This window comes from Chenopodium quinoa, unplaced genomic scaffold, assembly GCF_001683475.1.
Source record: "Chenopodium quinoa cultivar QQ74 unplaced genomic scaffold, ASM168347v1, whole genome shotgun sequence".
Lineage (NCBI taxonomy): Eukaryota > Viridiplantae > Streptophyta > Magnoliopsida > Caryophyllales > Amaranthaceae > Chenopodium > Chenopodium quinoa.
Genome location: NW_018745311.1, coordinates 1,146,872 through 1,164,268, shown reverse-complemented (window position 1 = coordinate 1,164,268; position 17,397 = coordinate 1,146,872). Strand labels below are relative to the sequence as shown.

Genomic DNA, 17,397 nt, shown 5'->3' with positions numbered 1-17,397 from the left:
ACATATGAAGCATCATATTCTTAATCATGCTTAATATTAAAAATACCCTAGATATGATACTAGGAATAAAAATAACAATCTAAACATGATGTCTACATCATAATATCAATTAAAATACTTACTTGGATGCCTCGTACCACTTTCTAATTACAAAATACACACGTTAGTAACTTCAAGGAAAATAATAAACAAAACAATTAAATTAAATAATTGAAATAGAGATTTGGGACCGAACCCTCAGAAATTAAAACCTTTCACGTCTAGGGCGAAGGCAACTTCGAATATGGCTAGGTGTATCAAGATCTTGTGAATGCGGAATTTTGTATGAAAAAACAAGGTTTAGAAAAGAATGCTAAAAGATTATTGTTATTGAAAATTGATGAATGAATGATGAAGATGAAGAGAATTGATGAATAATTTTGTAAAGAGATTGTTGATGAATGATGATTGTAGATGGTGAAGATAGATGGTGAATTCGTGCCTGAAAACGGAGTTTTGATACGATATTTATAGAGAAAATCATCCAAAAAAAGATAATTTATCAAAATAGAGTCTGAAGATCGCAAAACCACTTTGGCGCCAGCCCTGGCTCATTGGCGCCAGGACCAGTGGCTAGCACCAGGCGCCAATGGCTGGCGTCTAGCACCAATCCTGGTTCCAGGCGCCAAGGCCTAGGGTTGGACGCCAAATAGGATTTCAACGCGTTTTCGAAAATCTGATAAATTTCCCGTACTGGAAGATAAAATAATATAATTTCAGTCGAAAATGCTATTTGATCTAATTAAAACTCTGAAGAATCCCAATTGAATTAGGAATGATAAGACCTTCTAGAATGTTTTAGAAGACCAAAACCATTCCTAATTACATTAGGAATGATAAATCATATTAGGCCCTCCCCTAGATCATTGGGCCGTACTTAAAACTCAAACCGGGCCCAGTTTAGTAAATTGGTCATAAATTCCTCAATATTCATCGGAATTGGGCTTATAATATATCGTTGGAAAGGTCTTTGCAAGCCCTATCCAACTACACCATTATTGGACCAATATCATGGACCAACCAAACTGGATCGACTGTTTTCTTAAAATAAAGTTTTCAAAAACAGAGAGAAGAGAAAAGAAAAGAAATAAAACTTTCCGCAACACTAGACCTTTCAACACTTTCGTTTCATTCGATTATGATTCGACGTGAAAGGTGCTCATCACTGGGTTTGGTTTTGGGGAGACATAAATGAGTGTCTACAGAAGCCCCCACTTTGACTGACCTTGAAGGTATTCAAGTTGTGTTGATATTTTAAGTGCTTTGAATACTTTTCTTGGAGATTCTTGATAAACATCCTCACGGATTCTTTTTCGGTGGGGACCTCAATCATCTTGGCGGAAGTTTCTCTCCATTTATTAAAGAAAGAAGTAAAGCCTTCATTCTCTTTTTGTCTTAGCATCTCAAGTTGTCTATGATCGGTTTCAACTTGGATATTGCACTTGTACCTATCAACGAAAGTGTTTCCTATTGATTCCCAGGTAGAGGTTTTTTCCTTGTCAAGGGAGAAAAACCATTGTTGGCAAACGGTTTCAAGAGATAGTGGGAACAAAGAGGAAAAAACCTTCTTATTGATACCCTTAATGGTCATTATAGTTTCAAAAGCTCTTAGATGGAAGTAAGGGTTATTTGTTGCCTTGAATTTAGGGATGTCAGTGGCGTTGAACTTATGCAGAAGAAGTTCCTTGTCCAGCGAGACCCCTTGCGATATAAGCTCTTGAAACTTGTAATCGCTAGACAACTTGCTTAGGCTCTCTTGCATGAGGTCCATCTGTTGTAGCTTCACGGGATCATCAACCTTGAGGGTGAGTAGCTTCAGTGTTTCAGTCATGGTAACCAATTGGTTCCTAAGATCATTGACTTCTTCTTGAGTTGCCATTATCTTCTTAGCCTTCCTCTTTTAACGAATCGGTTTATCAAAAAGCGAGACTTGAATAAAGAGGTTGTCCTTGATTAATCGCCCTTCTCTCCTCGACCAAGTACTGTGGGAAAGGAATTTGGGGATACTTATTGTTAATTATTTGACTCGAACTTTATTCAACATGCAATGGATGGAGGAAGTGAAGAAAAATTGGAATAGAAGGTGAAGAGGATTTAGATGGAGGGATATGAAGGATTAGGAGTAGAATGTACCCCAACTCAAATGACGGAAAAGACCGACTCATGCATGAACCTAAGACATGGCCATGGTGATGTGTACTCAAAGTGTGTGCTAAGACTAGTGAGTGTAGGTGACATGTTAAGACTCGTGTCATGACCATGTGGCTAGACTATGTGACCAAGACTCGATTAATGACTCGACAAGGTGTTATTGATAGTGAAAATTAACCGAATTGATTAGCAAACTGGTTAATTAGACCCTAGGTGATGACTCGACAAATAATCCGAATTGTCCGCCAAGCGACAGAACTGGCGTCACAATATGGTGATTGGCGCCAGACTTTTTAGCAAATGTCTGGCGCTACACACCATACAGTGGCGCTACAGCCCAGATTTTGGCACCAACATTGGAGCCTCGGTCTGGGACTATTTTCGATATTATTAGTCAACTGGGGTATGCCTAAAGTCGTACTAGGTCGATTCCGATTAAAAGAAGAAAAAACTTTATTGACTCAGATTAATTAATTAATTAATTAGGCAAAGTTCTTTAAGTCATTAATTATAATCTCAACACAAATCAACAAACGGTTAAGCATAGATTATATATGCACAACAAATAATGCACAATTAGTCAAGTAGGCACAATATGATGCAATGAGTTCGCAACCTAACCATGGCTCTAGTTCTCTAAAGTTCGGGATATGGTTTAGTCAAATAGGGTCCATGGTTAATTGTCCAGATGCACCGCGTAGAAGCCTAACCGTGAAAGGTTAACGCGTGTGGATAGAACACCGCGAGTTTTTTTTTTTAGAAAAAACTCGCTTCCATGGTTTGGTGAATTCAACCTCTCAGATGTACCCTTTGTTGCAAGGAGCGTTCATTCGGGTAGATAGAGCATGAATTCCTAGAGGGTTATGTCCATATGTAGAACACATATGGGTTTCAGAAAAATGAGAAAAAATTCAATCAGGAAGTAGGATCGAGCAAACAATACGAAAAACCGGTCGAAATTAGAACGCATATTTCTGGCTCGGTATTGGGGGAAATTGGCGCCAGCAAACAGAGACTGGCGCCAACTTTTAACTGTAGCGTCTAGCGCCAATACTGGCGTCTGGCACTACGGCTAAAAGTTTGGCGCCAAGCTCTGGCCCCTGACGCTACTTCCCACATGCCTCAGCAGCTTTCTGTGCTCAATAAAATCATCCAGTTTCGCGCGGTGTTATTTCAGTCCTAGTTGTGAAAGACATTTCTCAAATTTCCTACGTGTAAAATCCTATGTTTTTGACTCATTACGGATGGTCTTTCCAATGAGAACCTTTTCATGCATATGACAATAATGTTAATAAAAAATACGCACATGAAATACTTAGAACTTTTCGAGTCTCATCCACTCATTCTAAACCATTGCCGAAACAAATTCAGGAATCAAAATAGAAATCCTCCCCAGCGGAGTCGCCAAAAACTGTAGGGAATAGTTTCATGCCTTTAAAATCCCACTAGCTTGAACCCCACTGTGATCATACACTAAAGTACGGTGGCGTCCAAAAGGGAAGAAGATAGAGCAAAAGAGTCACCAACAAGTTTTTAAGGAACTTGTAAACCGTTCACGAGGTGAAGGTTACACCCCTTAACGATCCAAGAGATCGTCAACTCCATAAGGTCATGAACCAAATAAGGGTTCGGGGATGATGGTACAAATCCAACCTAAAAGAGATTGAACCTGTCCTAATAATAGGCCTCTACTTTGTTCTGATCGTATTCATGTGCGCTTTTTGACTAACATGCAATCAATAGGATTAACCCTAAACCTGTTTAATCTATGTTTGTTGAATTTAATGCACAAATAAACTATTATTGGCGATCACTTGAATTTATAATCACAATTAACCTAACAAGATTATTAATTATCTTATTAAGCGTGGTTGCAAATACCAATTCCCTTTAACCTGCAATAAAAGGTGATTAAGCAATAACAATATACAATAATATGCATATCAAGCAACATAATGAATAATCATCATCAATCATAATCCTAAATGTTAGAAAGAACATAGGAAGCATCATATTCTTAATCATGCTTAATATTAAAAATACCCTAGACAAGATACTAGGAATAAAAATAACAATCTAAACATGATGTCTACATCATAATATCAATTAAAATACTTACTTGGATGCCTCGTACCTCTTTCTAATTACAAAATACAAACGTTAGTAACTTCAAGGAAAATAATAAACAAAAAAATTAAATTAAATAATTGAAATAGAGATTTGGGACCAAACCCTCAGAAATTAAAACCTTTCACGTCTAGGGCGAAGGCAACTTCGAATATGGCTAGGTGTATCAAGATCTTGTGAATGCGGAATTTTGTATGAAAAAACAAAGTTTAGAAAAGAATTCTAAAAGATTAATGTTATTGAAAATTGATGAATGAATGATGAAGATTAAGAGAATTGATGAATAATTTTGTAAAGAGATTGTTGATGAATGATGATTGTAGATGGTGAAGATAGATGGTGAATTCGTGCCTGAAAACGGAGTTTTGATACGATATTTATAGAGAAAATCATCCAAAAAAAGATAATTTATCAAAATAGAGTCTGAAGATCGCAAAACCACTTTGGCGCCAGCCCTGGCTCATTGGCGCCAGGACCAGTGGCTAGCGCCAGGCGCCAATGGCTGGCGTCTGGCACCAATCCTGGTTCCAGGCGCCAAGGCCTGGGGTTGGACGCCAAATAGGATTTCAACGCGTTTTCGAAAATCTGATAAATTTCCCGTACTGGAAGATAAAATAATATAATTTCAGTCGAAAATGCTATTTGATCTAATTAAAACTCTGAAGAATCCTTATTGAATTAGGAATGATAAGACCTTCTAGAATGTTCTAGAAAACCAAAACCATTCCTAATTACATTAGGAATGATAAATCATATTAGGCCCTCCCCTAGATCATTGGGCCGTACTTAAAACTCAAACCGGGCCCAGTTTAGTAAATTGGTCATAAATTCCTCAATATTTATCGGAATTGGGCTTATAATATATCGTTGGAAAGGTCTTTGCAAGCCCCATCCAACTACACCATTATTGGACCAATATCATGGACTAACCAAACTGGATCGACTTTTTTCTTAAAATAAAGTTTTCAAAAACAGAGAGAAGAGAAAAGAAAAGAAATCAAAACTTTCCGCAGCACTAGACCTTTCCACACTTTCGTTTCATTCGATTATGATTCGTTGTGAAAGGTAATCATCACTGGTTTTGGTTTTGGGGAGACACAAATGAGTGTCTACACCAAGAACCCGATAAAGAATTCTAAGAGCTGGGTGAATGATCTCGCTAGTAAGCGATTCCTTAGAGTTAAACACCTTCTTTTTAGCAATGGCTCTCCACCATGCAACCTCATTGTAATCGGACTTGAGAAGGGCAACCAAGGGCTCATAGATGTCGGTATTGGGGTTGAAGCCAAGGGCTTTTTTGAATTCGACAAGGTTCATGGTATGCTTGGAATTGAATAGTTGGAAAGAGATGATATAGTCGGTATCCCCGGACCTATTATACTCAAAGGTGGAGAAAAACTCAATGCACATTTCCAAATAGGTTTGCGGAGATGAATTTACAAACTCATCCAAACCAAGGTTACGGAGTAAGATTTCAAGATCGGCATTAACTCCTAATTTGACCATATCATCGGGAAGATAGTTGCGGGTAGGTCTAAATTTCCAGGATTTCATTTTGTTATAGATAGGGACATGTTTAGACCGATTGTGAAATTTGAGAGGAGGTAAAGGAGGAGGTGGGGTATCATCTTGAGCGGTTTGGTTTTGAGGAGGTTCGGTGTTTGAAGGTTGGCTACGAGAGGATTGGCCTTGGGAGGATTGGCCGGGGGATTGGTTTGAAATTTTCTTGCTACTCTTAACTTTCCTTAACAAATCCATAGTCTCAAGCTCAACCAACACAAGAAATCACACAATCACCCAAAATCAGCACCAATACTACCACCAATTTTTCAAACCACCTTCACAATACCACCCAAAACCACCACAAACTACAAAGTAACTGCTACAAGCAACAAAAAAACCAAAAATCCAACAACAACCAACAACATTAACAATCCATCACAAAAATAGGCACAAATCACTCAAAATAATTCCAAAATCACCATACAAACTACCAAAAACATCATAGTCATGCTTAATCAAGGCAAACCAAAACCAATGTATAATAATCAATTGAAATTGAAAAAAATAAAACAAAGGTTAGAAGTATACCAAGATTGAAGACTCAAAGTAAGCTCAAAAACCCGTCTAGAACTCGAATTTCCCGAAAAACCACGAGAAAAGAGACTATGCTTGATGAAAATGGAGTGTGAAGGAAATTTTGATGGAAAATTGAGTGAAAATAAGGATGAATTTCAGTGAATTTGTGTGAGAAAGATGATTTGGGGGTTAGGCTTTGAGAGGAGGAAGAGAGAGAAAGGGCAAAAATAAGGGTGAATTGAAAAATAAGAGAGGAGAGAGAGAGAGGGGGGAATCCAGGTTACTATTTAACCAAGGTGCCCACGCCCTCTCCTGACATTGTCGCGCCCGCGGTGATTAGCTCGCGCCCGCGGAGAGACCGCGGGGCAACTGCGGGTCTGTTCTGGAAAAAAATTGATTTTTTACCTTTAATGGGGCCGCGCCCTCTCCCGACTTTGTCGCGCCCTCTCTAGGATTGCCGCGCCCTCGGGGAGCCTGAGGGGCAACCGCGGAGAGTTCCTGATCCGATTTTTCTCTTTTTAAAGCAAGGGCACCCGAGGCCTCTCTAAGCCCGCAGGGTGCCCTCTCCCCTGCACTCCAAATTCTCCTTTTGCCATCCTCATCAAACACATTAAGCCCATAGATGATGAATGAAGGAAACCTACAAAACAAACCAAAAACAAAAGGAAAGGTAAGAGCAAAAATCAACAAACAAAAATAAAAAGAAAGGAAAGAATAGAGAGTAGAGGTGAGAATTCGGGTTGCTTCCCGTAAGCGCTTTTGTTTAACGTCGTTAGCTCGACGTTTACCACCCCACTCAAGGTGGCTTGAAAAGAATCATTTTATGAATAAGACCAACAAACACTCCATCAAAATATCTCTTGAGCCGATGATGATTAACCTTGAAAGAAAATGAGGAATCCAAAGAAGAAATCTCCACGGCACCATTAGCAAAAACATCTTTCACCAATAAAGGGCCACTCCATCTTGACATGAGCTTTCTGGGAAACATCTTCATTCTTGAATTGTAGAGGAGGACTTTATCACCAACACAAAACTCTTTTTTCTCAATACGCTTATCATGAGCTTCCTTGGAACGAGCTTTGTAGGTGCTAGCACAATCATAAGCATCAAGTATAAGCTTCTCTAGCTCATGAAGATCCAACCACCTTTTCTCCCCCGCACTCTCTAAATCAAAGTTTATCTTCTTGATTGCCCACAAAGCACGGTGTTCAAGCTCCACCGGGAGATGGCATGATTTTCCATAGACAAGGCGATATGGAGTGGTGCCAATAGGTGTCTTGAAAGCAGTTCTATAGGCCCAAAGAGCATCATCTAACTTATCCGACCAATCCTTTCTATTCCTTGCAACCGTCTTCTCAAGAATAAGCTTTATTTGACGATTGGAGACCTCGACTTGGCTACTCGTTTGAGGATGATATGGAAGGCCGAAGAGTTGATGAACTCCATGTTTCCTCAACAACTTTTGGAAGGCATTGTGAACAAAATGAGAACGTTATCGCTTATCACAGCCTTAGGCACACCAAACCTAAGGAAGATGATTTTTTTGAACAACTTCAACACTACTTTGTGGTCATTTGTTGGGGAAGAAATGGCCTCAACCCACTTAGAAATATAGTCCAAAGCCACAAGTATGAATTGATTCCCATATGAAGATGGGAATGGTCCCATGAAGTCAATCCCACATACATCAAACACCTCCAATTCAAGAATAGGTTGTTGAGGCATCTCATTCCTCTTGGAGATATTCCCAACACTTTGACATCGGTCACATGACTTTACAAAGCCCCATGAATCCTAAAAGAGATATGGCCACCACAAACCACATTGAAGAACCTTAGTAGCGGTTTTGGAACCTTATCCACCTCTATTCCTTTATGAGAGATCTTGTGTCCAAGAACTATTCCTTCCTCCACTATGAAGTGACACTTCTCCCAATTCAAGACAAGATTAACTTTCACACACCGCGCCAAACATTTCTCAAGATTCACAAGGCACTCTTCAAATGAAACCCCACCTACGGAGAAGTCATCCATAAATACCTCTATTTCTTCCTCTAACATGTCTCCAAAAATGCTCATCATGCACCTTTGGAAAGTTGCGAGGGCATTACAAAGGCCAAAGGGAATTCTCCTATAAGCAAAGGTCCCATAGGGGCATGTAAATGTTGTCTTCTCTTGATCTTCGGGGTGGATTGGGATTCGGAAAAATCCCGAATAGCCATTAAGGAAGCAATAGAACTTGTGCCTTGTTAGTCTCTCTAACATTTGATCAATGAATGGAAGGGGAAAGTGATCTTTCTTGGTGAATTTATTTAGACGTCTATATTCTATACACATCCTCCAACCGGTGACTGTCCTAGTTGGAATGAGCTCATTTCTCTCATTCTTTGCAACACCCCAATAATTCTCTCTTAAAAACTTGTGAGAAACCTGTATATAACCTGAACAATTTCAAGAGAATTACTGGCGTGCTACCGCCACATGTTCAAACGTTAAAGCTATCTCAGAAATTAGTAGCGGAAAAATAAAACAGTTGTGAATAAACTTCAAAACAAAAGGATTAAATCAAAATAAGTGTTACAAGTTGGAACCATTAAGGCCCTTATTCAAAACCCAATAAAAGTAGTAAGTGATTAAATCCATTGTTCGAATAATTTCAAACCCAAAGAAATTAGTGAAAAAAAAAATCGAATTAAAATAAATTCAAACTTGCAAAAGAAATAAAATGCAAACAATCAACTCTCTACTCAAGATCCCACAACCCTGATGAATGCTGCATGTGTAAGAACCTGTGGTTATTTTGCTCCCCAATATTACAAGTGTAAAAATTGGATCGTCACAGGGTCATTGAAAGGCGAAGGCCATGACAAAAGAAAGACACACACAAAAGTACGTAGTCAGCAAAGCTGAGTGCATACAAGCTGCGAAATAAATTAAGAAAATACCTATCATGCTACTAATAATCAAGCACAAGCATCATTATATACAGACTTAATTCATGACTCTATTATCAAATTTATTAAGACATCACTAATTGTTATTGTCTGACTCATTTATTTTTTTCATCGAATATAGCAATAGACAAGGTTGTCCAACCCATGTCCCATTTGGAACATCAATAAAAGAAAAACCCCATGCCTCCTTTCGGAAACATCAATAAACATCCAATGACCACGGGCGCGACTCCGTGACCGTAGTTAGTATGAGATCTCACCTAACTCCTAGTTTTAGAAAAAATAATATTTAAAATAGGAGACTCGTAGATCAGACGGACACGATAAAAGTACACGGCTAATACCCCATGTAGCCCAACTCCTAGTTGTCATTACTCCAGATGTGCACCATTATAGAGTTTTATTGCTCATCCATCTTGCGCTTTACGTGATTTACAGGTTTAGACTTGGTGACGACTCATATACATTACAATACAAACATTCCAAACACAATTCAATCAAACATGGAAAATTCTCAAATTAAATTCTTGATTTATTAGTGACAAACAACATTTATTAATTATTCCTTTACCACCTCGGTGTATAAACACCTTGAGTGCATAAGGCACCCCAAAACCCTAACCTCGTCTTATAAGACTTGAATTTCTCCTTTACTCATCCTGTTTGCATAATCATGAATGAGTAATAATTTGATCTTTACACCAATCAAATACCTTTGCCTTTAAGCGCACCTTGCATAATTAAAGCACAAATAATACTTGCAGTATAAACTAGTGCACATCATTTGAAATTCACAATGTATAACCAGACAATTTAACCCAGGCAATCCTATACATGATACTAAGTTCTCGATCCATACTTAAACATGCACCTACAAGCAAGGTTTCGTAACTTGTACGTACCTTGTGTAAACAATCCGGTTGGCCACTTTAAAACTAGAAATCGCCTTCTACAAAGTCCTCTCCTAAACCAAACAATAAGAAATAAATCAATACTAAAGCAAATAAATTTACAGCAACACTAAACTACTTTAAAACCTCTTAAATCATCAAAATAAAGCCTTTAAATTGTCCCTAATAATCAAAGTTTATAATATAACATCCCAACTTTAAGTTTATATGTTAGAATTATGAAAATATAGTGTTTTATATCAAATTACAACAACTTTAAAGTAAGTAAATAAATCTAGAAATTTGTTTTAAGTATATAAAATAACCCCATAAGCATAATTACTTGAAATAATCATTATATAGCAAGTTAGTGTGTTAAAAACCCAAGAATATACCAATTCAATGCAATTAGAGGCTTCAAAATAAAAATTTTGAAATCTGAAAATTATTTTTAAAATTAGAATTTAAAGTTCAAAGCTTTTTCAATCACAAAATACTCACAATAATTATTTATAGGTTTAGAAGCATAAAAACATGAAATTAACACAACTTGTTCATAAAAATTGTAACTTTAATAAATCTGAAAATTTATATATGATTAAAATACTTATACTTTAACGTAATTTAAACATAGTATGATTAGATAACTTGATTAAAACGTTATCAAGCCCTAAAACATGAAAAAGCAATGCTTTAAACCCTAAACTCATACGTATACAAAATCTGAAATTTTCTATAAAAAATTAAACATGTCAAAACTCATAAATTCATAATCTTTTGCAACCCAAGTATAATATCAAACCATAATAAAAATCATTTAGAATAAAAATTAAACAAAGATTACAACTTTAAATCAATTTAATAAAATAAAAAAAAGTAAAGAAAAGGGAAGAAGAAGGGGTGAACTGCAGGAGAGGCGCGACTGTGCAGGCGGTGGTGGCCGGAGGTGTGGCTGGCGGCGGTGGCTGAGCGGCAGCGATTTTTTTTGTTGTTTTTGTTGTTTCTGTTCGTGAATGTAGGGAAAGGAGAAGGAGAAGGAGAGTGAAAGCTTTTTCCTTTTTTTTTTTACGTGAGAGAGAGGAGAAGTGTGAGGGTTTTTGAGGGTTTTATTTGGGTCTTGGGTTTCCTAATTAGATTAGGAGTAAAATTTGAGGTTTTGGGCTATTAAATTAAAATTGTTTGTAAATTAGTCAAAAACATATTAGTTTACTTAAATCTTTACATAAAAATAATTTATTCAATGAAATTGACATAAAAATATTTGTAAGAATAATATATAAATAAATTATAATTAAGTTGAAAATATGGGGGATTACAATCTAACCCTCTTAAAAGAAGTTTCGCCCTTGAAACTTTACCCAAAATCCATAGTTCCTCAAAAGTATTCAAACTTATGCGTTTTGTATTGTAGTAAATTGCTTGCTTCTCAACAAGTGTACTCAACAAACAGAACTTTGTACTCAATGAACTAATAGTTGGCCAAAGTTTACATACTTTTTATAGTATGTAAACGCAATAATAATGCATAATGATAAACAAAACATGCAAAATCAAGCAATAAATGGTATAATTGAGGTAAAAGCGCGAAATTACATCACATTCTTCCACCCTCAAAAGAAAAGAGTTACGCCCTTGTAACTCACCTCGTCAAAAAACTCGGGATATTTGTTTTTCATCTCTTCATCGGCCTCCCAAGTTGCCTCTTCGTACTCCTGGTTTGACCAAAGGACTTTCACTATCTTCACATCTTTGGTTCTAGTACTACGCACCTTGTGATCTAGTATCTTGAATGGTCTTTCTTCATAAGTTAGAGACTCAACTAGTTGAATAGTCTCCGGCTGCAAAACATGGGTTTCACTAGGCACATACTTTTTCAATTGGGAAATGTGGAACACATCATGCATTTTCTCGAACTCCATTGGCAAAGCCAATTTGTAAGACACTTTCCCCACACGTTGGAGAATTTCATACGGACCCACATATTTTGCACTAAGCTTCCCTTTCTTGCCGAATCGCATCACACCTTTTGTTGGAGAAACCTTTAGAAAGACTTTGTCTCCAACACTAAACTCATCATCTCTACTGTTCAAGTCGGCATAACTCTTCTGTCTATCTTGTGCTTCCTTGATACGCGACTGGATTAGTTTCACCTTGGTCACCATATCCTCAACGAAATCTGTACCCAAAGTAACCCGTTCACTGTAATCATTCTAGCAAACTAGGCTTCTGCACTTCCTTCCATACAATGATTCAAATGGTGCCATCTTGATGCTTGCATGGTAACTGTTATTGTAGGAAAATTCGATCAAAGGTAGGTGATCCTCCCAATTTCCTTGGAAATCTAAAGCACAAGCTCGTAACATATCCTCCATGGTTTGGTTTGTTCTCTCAGTCTGACCATCAGTTGCAGGGTGAAAGGCAGTACTCATCTTCAATGCTGTTCCAAGGTTCTCTTGCACTTTTTGCCAAAACTTTGATAGAAACCTAGAGTCTCTATCTGACACTATGTCCTTGGGAACTCCGTGCAACCGAACTACATTCTTCACATAGACACTTGCTAGCTGCTTCTTTTTCCAGGTCTCTTTGATAGGAATGAACATCGCTGACTTAGTAAGTCTGTCTACAATCACCCAAATCGTGTCATTCCCAGTACGAGTCTTTGGTAAGCTTGTCACAAAGTCCATGGATATGGAATCCCACTTCTAACCTGGTATTTCTAATGGTTGTACCTTTCCCATGGGTCTTTTGTGGTCTATCTTCACCTTCTGGCACGTCAGACACTTGGATACAAACTCAGCCACTTCTCTCTTCATATTCGGCCACCAATAGAACTCTTTCAAGTCCTTATACAACTTATCACCCCCAGGGTGAACTTAATATGGTGTATTATGGCACTCCTCCATGATTTTCCTTTTAATATCCTCACACTTCTGTGGTATACACCATCTCTCCTTGTATCTCAAGCTCCCATCCTCATAAATCTTGAATTCAGTCTCCGCACCACTTGTCACACGATCCTTAATCTTCTGAAACGACTCATCCTCCTGTTTCTTTTCTTTAATCTCCTAAAATATGGAAGGCTGGATGGTTAAAGCACTTAGTATTCCCTCTAACTCTCCTTGGTTGATAACCTCAAGGTTCAATCTCCTCATATCTTCACACAACTCATTGGCCACAATCAAAGCATTGACATTATGACTCGACTTCCTGCTAAGGGCATCCACAACTAAATTCGCCTTTCCCTCGTGATACTGGATGTGGACATGGAAGTCTGTAAGATACTCCAACCATCTACGTTGCTGCATGTTCAAGTGATCTTGGGTGAAGATGTACTTTAGACTTTTATGGTCCGTGAATATCTTATAAGAAACACCGTAAAGGTAGTGCCTCAAAATCTTCAAAGCGAATACAACAGCTTCAAGCTTCAAGTCATGGGTAGGGCAGTTAACTTCATGTTTCTTCAGTTGTCTCGATGCATATGCGATCACCCTTCCATTCTTCTATAGGGCACATCCCAGACCATGCTTCGAGGCATCACTATACACTTTGAATCCTTCTATCTATCAGGTGATACTAGTACTGGTGCAGTGGTCAATTGCTCTTTAAGGGTTTGAAAAGCTGATTCACAACTCTCGTTCCACTCAAACTTGGTCTGCTTCTTCATAAGAGTAGTCATGGGTCTGGCTATCCTCGAAAAATCCTTAACAAACCTTCTATAATATCCAGCTAATCCCAAGAAACTACGAACATCAGTCAAATTCTTAGGTGTAGGCCACTCACTCACCGCCTTGATCTTCGCAGGATCCACGAATACACCCTCCTTCAAAATGTAATGCCCCTAAAATGCAACTTTTTCCAACCAGAACTCACACTTGGAAAACTTAGCATACAACTTATTCTTCCTAAGGGTTTCAAGGGTAGTTCTCAGGTGCTCAGCATGTTCTTCCTCATTCCTCGAATACACCAAAATGTCATCAATGAACACAATTACAAACTTATCCAAGTACTCATGAAACACTCGGTTCATCAAGTCCATGAATATGGCTGGTGCATTGGTTAACCCAAAAGGCATGACCGTAAACTCATAATGTCCATACCGAGTTCTAAAGGTTATTTTTGGAATATCTTTATCTGCAACCTTCAACTAATGGTACCCCGACCTCAAGTCAATCTTCAAAAACACGCTTTCCCCCTTCAGTTGGTCAAACAAGTCATCTATCCTAGGTAGAGGGTACTTATTCTTCACAGTCACATTATTCAACTCTCTATAATCAATACATAGCCTCAAACTTCCATCCTTCTTTTTCACAAATAGCACAGGTGCTCCCCAAGGTGATGCACTGGTCCTAATGAACCCCTTGTCTAACAACTCCTGCAATTGAGCCTTTAGTTCACTCATCTCAGCTGGTGCATTCTATACGGTGCTTTTGAGATAGGTGCAGCTCCTGGAACTAAATCAATGGTAAACTCAACTTCCCTCTTAGGTGGCATTCCCGAAATCTCTTTTGGAAAACTCATTCACAATGGGCACATCCTCCATCTGCTTACTCTCACTCATACTCAAATCTTGAACACAGCAAAAGTACAATGGACATCCCTTATTCACTAGCTTCTTCACCTTCATAGCAAAAATGATCCCAAAACCCTTAGGCTTCCCTAACCGTCTATAGGACACTTTCTTACCCATAGGATCACTCAGCTACACCCTCTGCATCTCACAGTCTATCTTAGCCTTGTATAAACTCAGCCAATCCATCCCCAGAATTACATCTAAGTCCCCTAGGTTAAACTCAATAAGGTTTGATGGATAGATAGCTTCTCCTATTTTCAACGGTAATCCTTTGAATATTTTATTACAATGAACAAGTTTGCCCGTAGGCAGACTGACTGACACATCAACATGACTCGATTCAGTTAAGTTTAACTTGCGCAAAACAGAAGTAGAAATGAAAGAATAAGCTGCTCCAGAGTCAAATAGAGTGTTGACAGAGACAGATTGGATAGAAAAAGTACCATAACTACATCCGAGGACCTCTTAGCTTCTCCCTTTCTCATTACAGACAAGCGGCCGGGAGTGTTGTTTCTTACCTGATAACCATTGTTGTTGCCTGAATTGTTGTTGTTGCCATTGCCAAACTTGTTGTTATTGTTGCTACCATTCCCAAACTTCCCATTATAACCATTTCCCCTATTCCCCTGGTTGTTAAAATTGTTAGGCCTCTGCTGGGTGTTCCCACCGTTCCCACCATTTCCCTGTTGTTTCCGCTTGGTGTAACACTCATACTCCTTGTGTCCTCTTTTGTTGTAGAACCGGCAAGTCACCAAATTCCCATCACAGTCTCTCTCAGGGTGGTTCCTTCTACACCTCTTACAAAGGTAGGTTCTCTCTCCATTGTTAGCATTAGAAGAACTACTAACATTCTGGTTACCCCTATCAAATGAGTTCCAATTCCTAGGCCTCTTAGAGTTACTCTGGTTCTCAGATTTCCCAAAGTCCTTCCTTTTCTCCCCAGCCTTAGCACTCGCACTAGCAGTCCTAGTATTCAGATGGTACAGATGGGCAACTCTCTCATAGACCTCGTCAAGGCTTTTAAAAACTTTTCCGGCTAGGCCTTGTTGTAACTCGTCAGTCAATCCATGCTCAAACCTATGAGCCTTCAGTTCTTCAGTTGGTACTACCTCAGGAGAAAACCTAGAAAGGGTCATAAACTTATTATAGTACTTAGAGATTGACATGTCTCCCATTGCAAGGCTTATAAACTCCCGAGCCTTTTGTTTCTTCAGGAATCCATGCTCAAACCTCTAAGCCTTCAGTTTTTCAGTTGGTACTACCTCAGGAGCAAACCTAGAAAGGGTTATAAACTTATCATAGTACTCAGAGATTGACATGTCTCCCATTTCCAGGCTTATAAACTCCTGAGCCTTCTGTTTCTTCAGGAACGGGGGGTAAAAATTGTCCCTCAAGGAGGTCTTAAACACTTCCCACCCAAAGTTAGGTTTAGCCCTAAGGATCACAACATTGTCTCTCCACCAGATATCAGCTTTGTCCTTAAGGTACATAGCGGCCTGGTCCACTTTCATACCCTCAGGACAGTTGAGTGCCACAAACAGCTTGTCAAACTCTCGAATCCAGTTTTCTAGGAAAGTAGGGTCAGCACCTCCCCTAAAAACTGGAGGCCTAACCTGGGCCAGCTTCTTAAACATTTGAGCTTGGTCTCCCCGATTTTGGATCACATTTTCAGCCAACAAACGAATAACATGAGCTAAGGCAACGTTCTCAGCCATTCTAGCTCTACGCCTGAAATAAAATAAATATGCACTCCATTTTAAACTAAACCCAAATACTATTCACACATATTCATTGAATCACAATATTACATTTGTCACATAAATTGGTTCAAATGGGTACCTTGAGATTGCACCCCCTTGTCCCAAGCAAAACCACACAATAAAAGCACGATTCATATGCAGGATTAAATGAAGTTAAGAAAATAATTTCCCCATCCCGTGACACTCTTATTAAGTTTGATCATAGACAAAGAGATTTTCCCAAAAAAGTATATGAATACAAAAATTAAAATTGCTCTTGCTCACAAATAAAAGTAAAATGAAGCTCTTAAAAATAAAATATCAACTTCTTATTATAACTTATATAAAGGTATCAATCCCAAATAAAGACTCTGTAGCACTAGCTACTTATTAAAATTAATCATCCAAATTAGACTATAATGAGGTTCTAATAACATTATCAATGGCAAATTCCTTATTCATGCTAACTCCACCCTAACAAAAATAATCCTCAAGGTATCACATTGCTGTTCTTATCTTTCTTCTCATTATAATTATTAACATAAAAATCAAGGTCATTTTCGTCATCTGAATCTTCAATAATTATTGCCTTGTAGAGTGGATTTGGATTTCTAGTAGCTCTCTTCACAGCATTTGGATCTTCAGGTGGTGGTTGTAACCATTCAAGCTCATCCTCATCTAGAAATTCAATAAGAGTATAATCATGGAACATTCTTTGGTAGGTTTTAATCTTATGCTTCTTATTCTTTGTTGTTTTAAACTCATGTAAGTACTGGTAGTCTTCCTCATCTGGATTAGTTGGCGTCATAATCATTTCAAACCTTTCCAGAGTATCGTCACTTCGAG

The 17,397-nt window shown here is 38.3% G+C and overlaps 2 protein-coding genes across 2 annotated transcripts; both read right to left on the bottom strand.

Moving 5' to 3' along the window:
• Nucleotides 1-14,941: 14,941 nt before the first annotated feature.
• Nucleotides 14,942-15,987, bottom strand: LOC110712333 (GATA zinc finger domain-containing protein 4-like). Its single transcript, XM_021890782.1, has 2 exons — nt 15,331-15,987; nt 14,942-15,166 (listed from the first exon to the last, which is right to left on the bottom strand). The coding sequence occupies exons 1-2, from the start codon at nt 15,985-15,987 to the stop codon at nt 14,942-14,944; spliced, it is 882 nt and encodes a 293-aa protein (XP_021746474.1).
• Nucleotides 15,988-16,044: 57 nt separating this feature from the next.
• Nucleotides 16,045-16,527, bottom strand: LOC110712332. The gene has a single exon (XM_021890781.1). It carries the CDS (start codon nt 16,525-16,527, stop codon nt 16,045-16,047), a length of 483 nt encoding a protein of 160 aa, XP_021746473.1.
• Nucleotides 16,528-17,397: the final 870 nt, after the last annotated feature.

Excerpts from the sequence above, each read along its gene's own strand:
- LOC110712333 (XM_021890782.1), bottom strand. The coding sequence starts at position 15,987 with ATGGGAGACATGTCAATCTCTAAGTACTATAATAAGTTTATGACCCTT. Across the intron at positions 15,167-15,330 it reads GCAACAACAATGGTTATCAG|TTAAACTTAACTGAATCGAG; the intron begins GTAAGAAACAAC and ends GTTTTGCGCAAG.
- LOC110712332 (XM_021890781.1), bottom strand. The coding sequence starts at position 16,527 with ATGGCTGAGAACGTTGCCTTAGCTCATGTTATTCGTTTGTTGGCTGAA.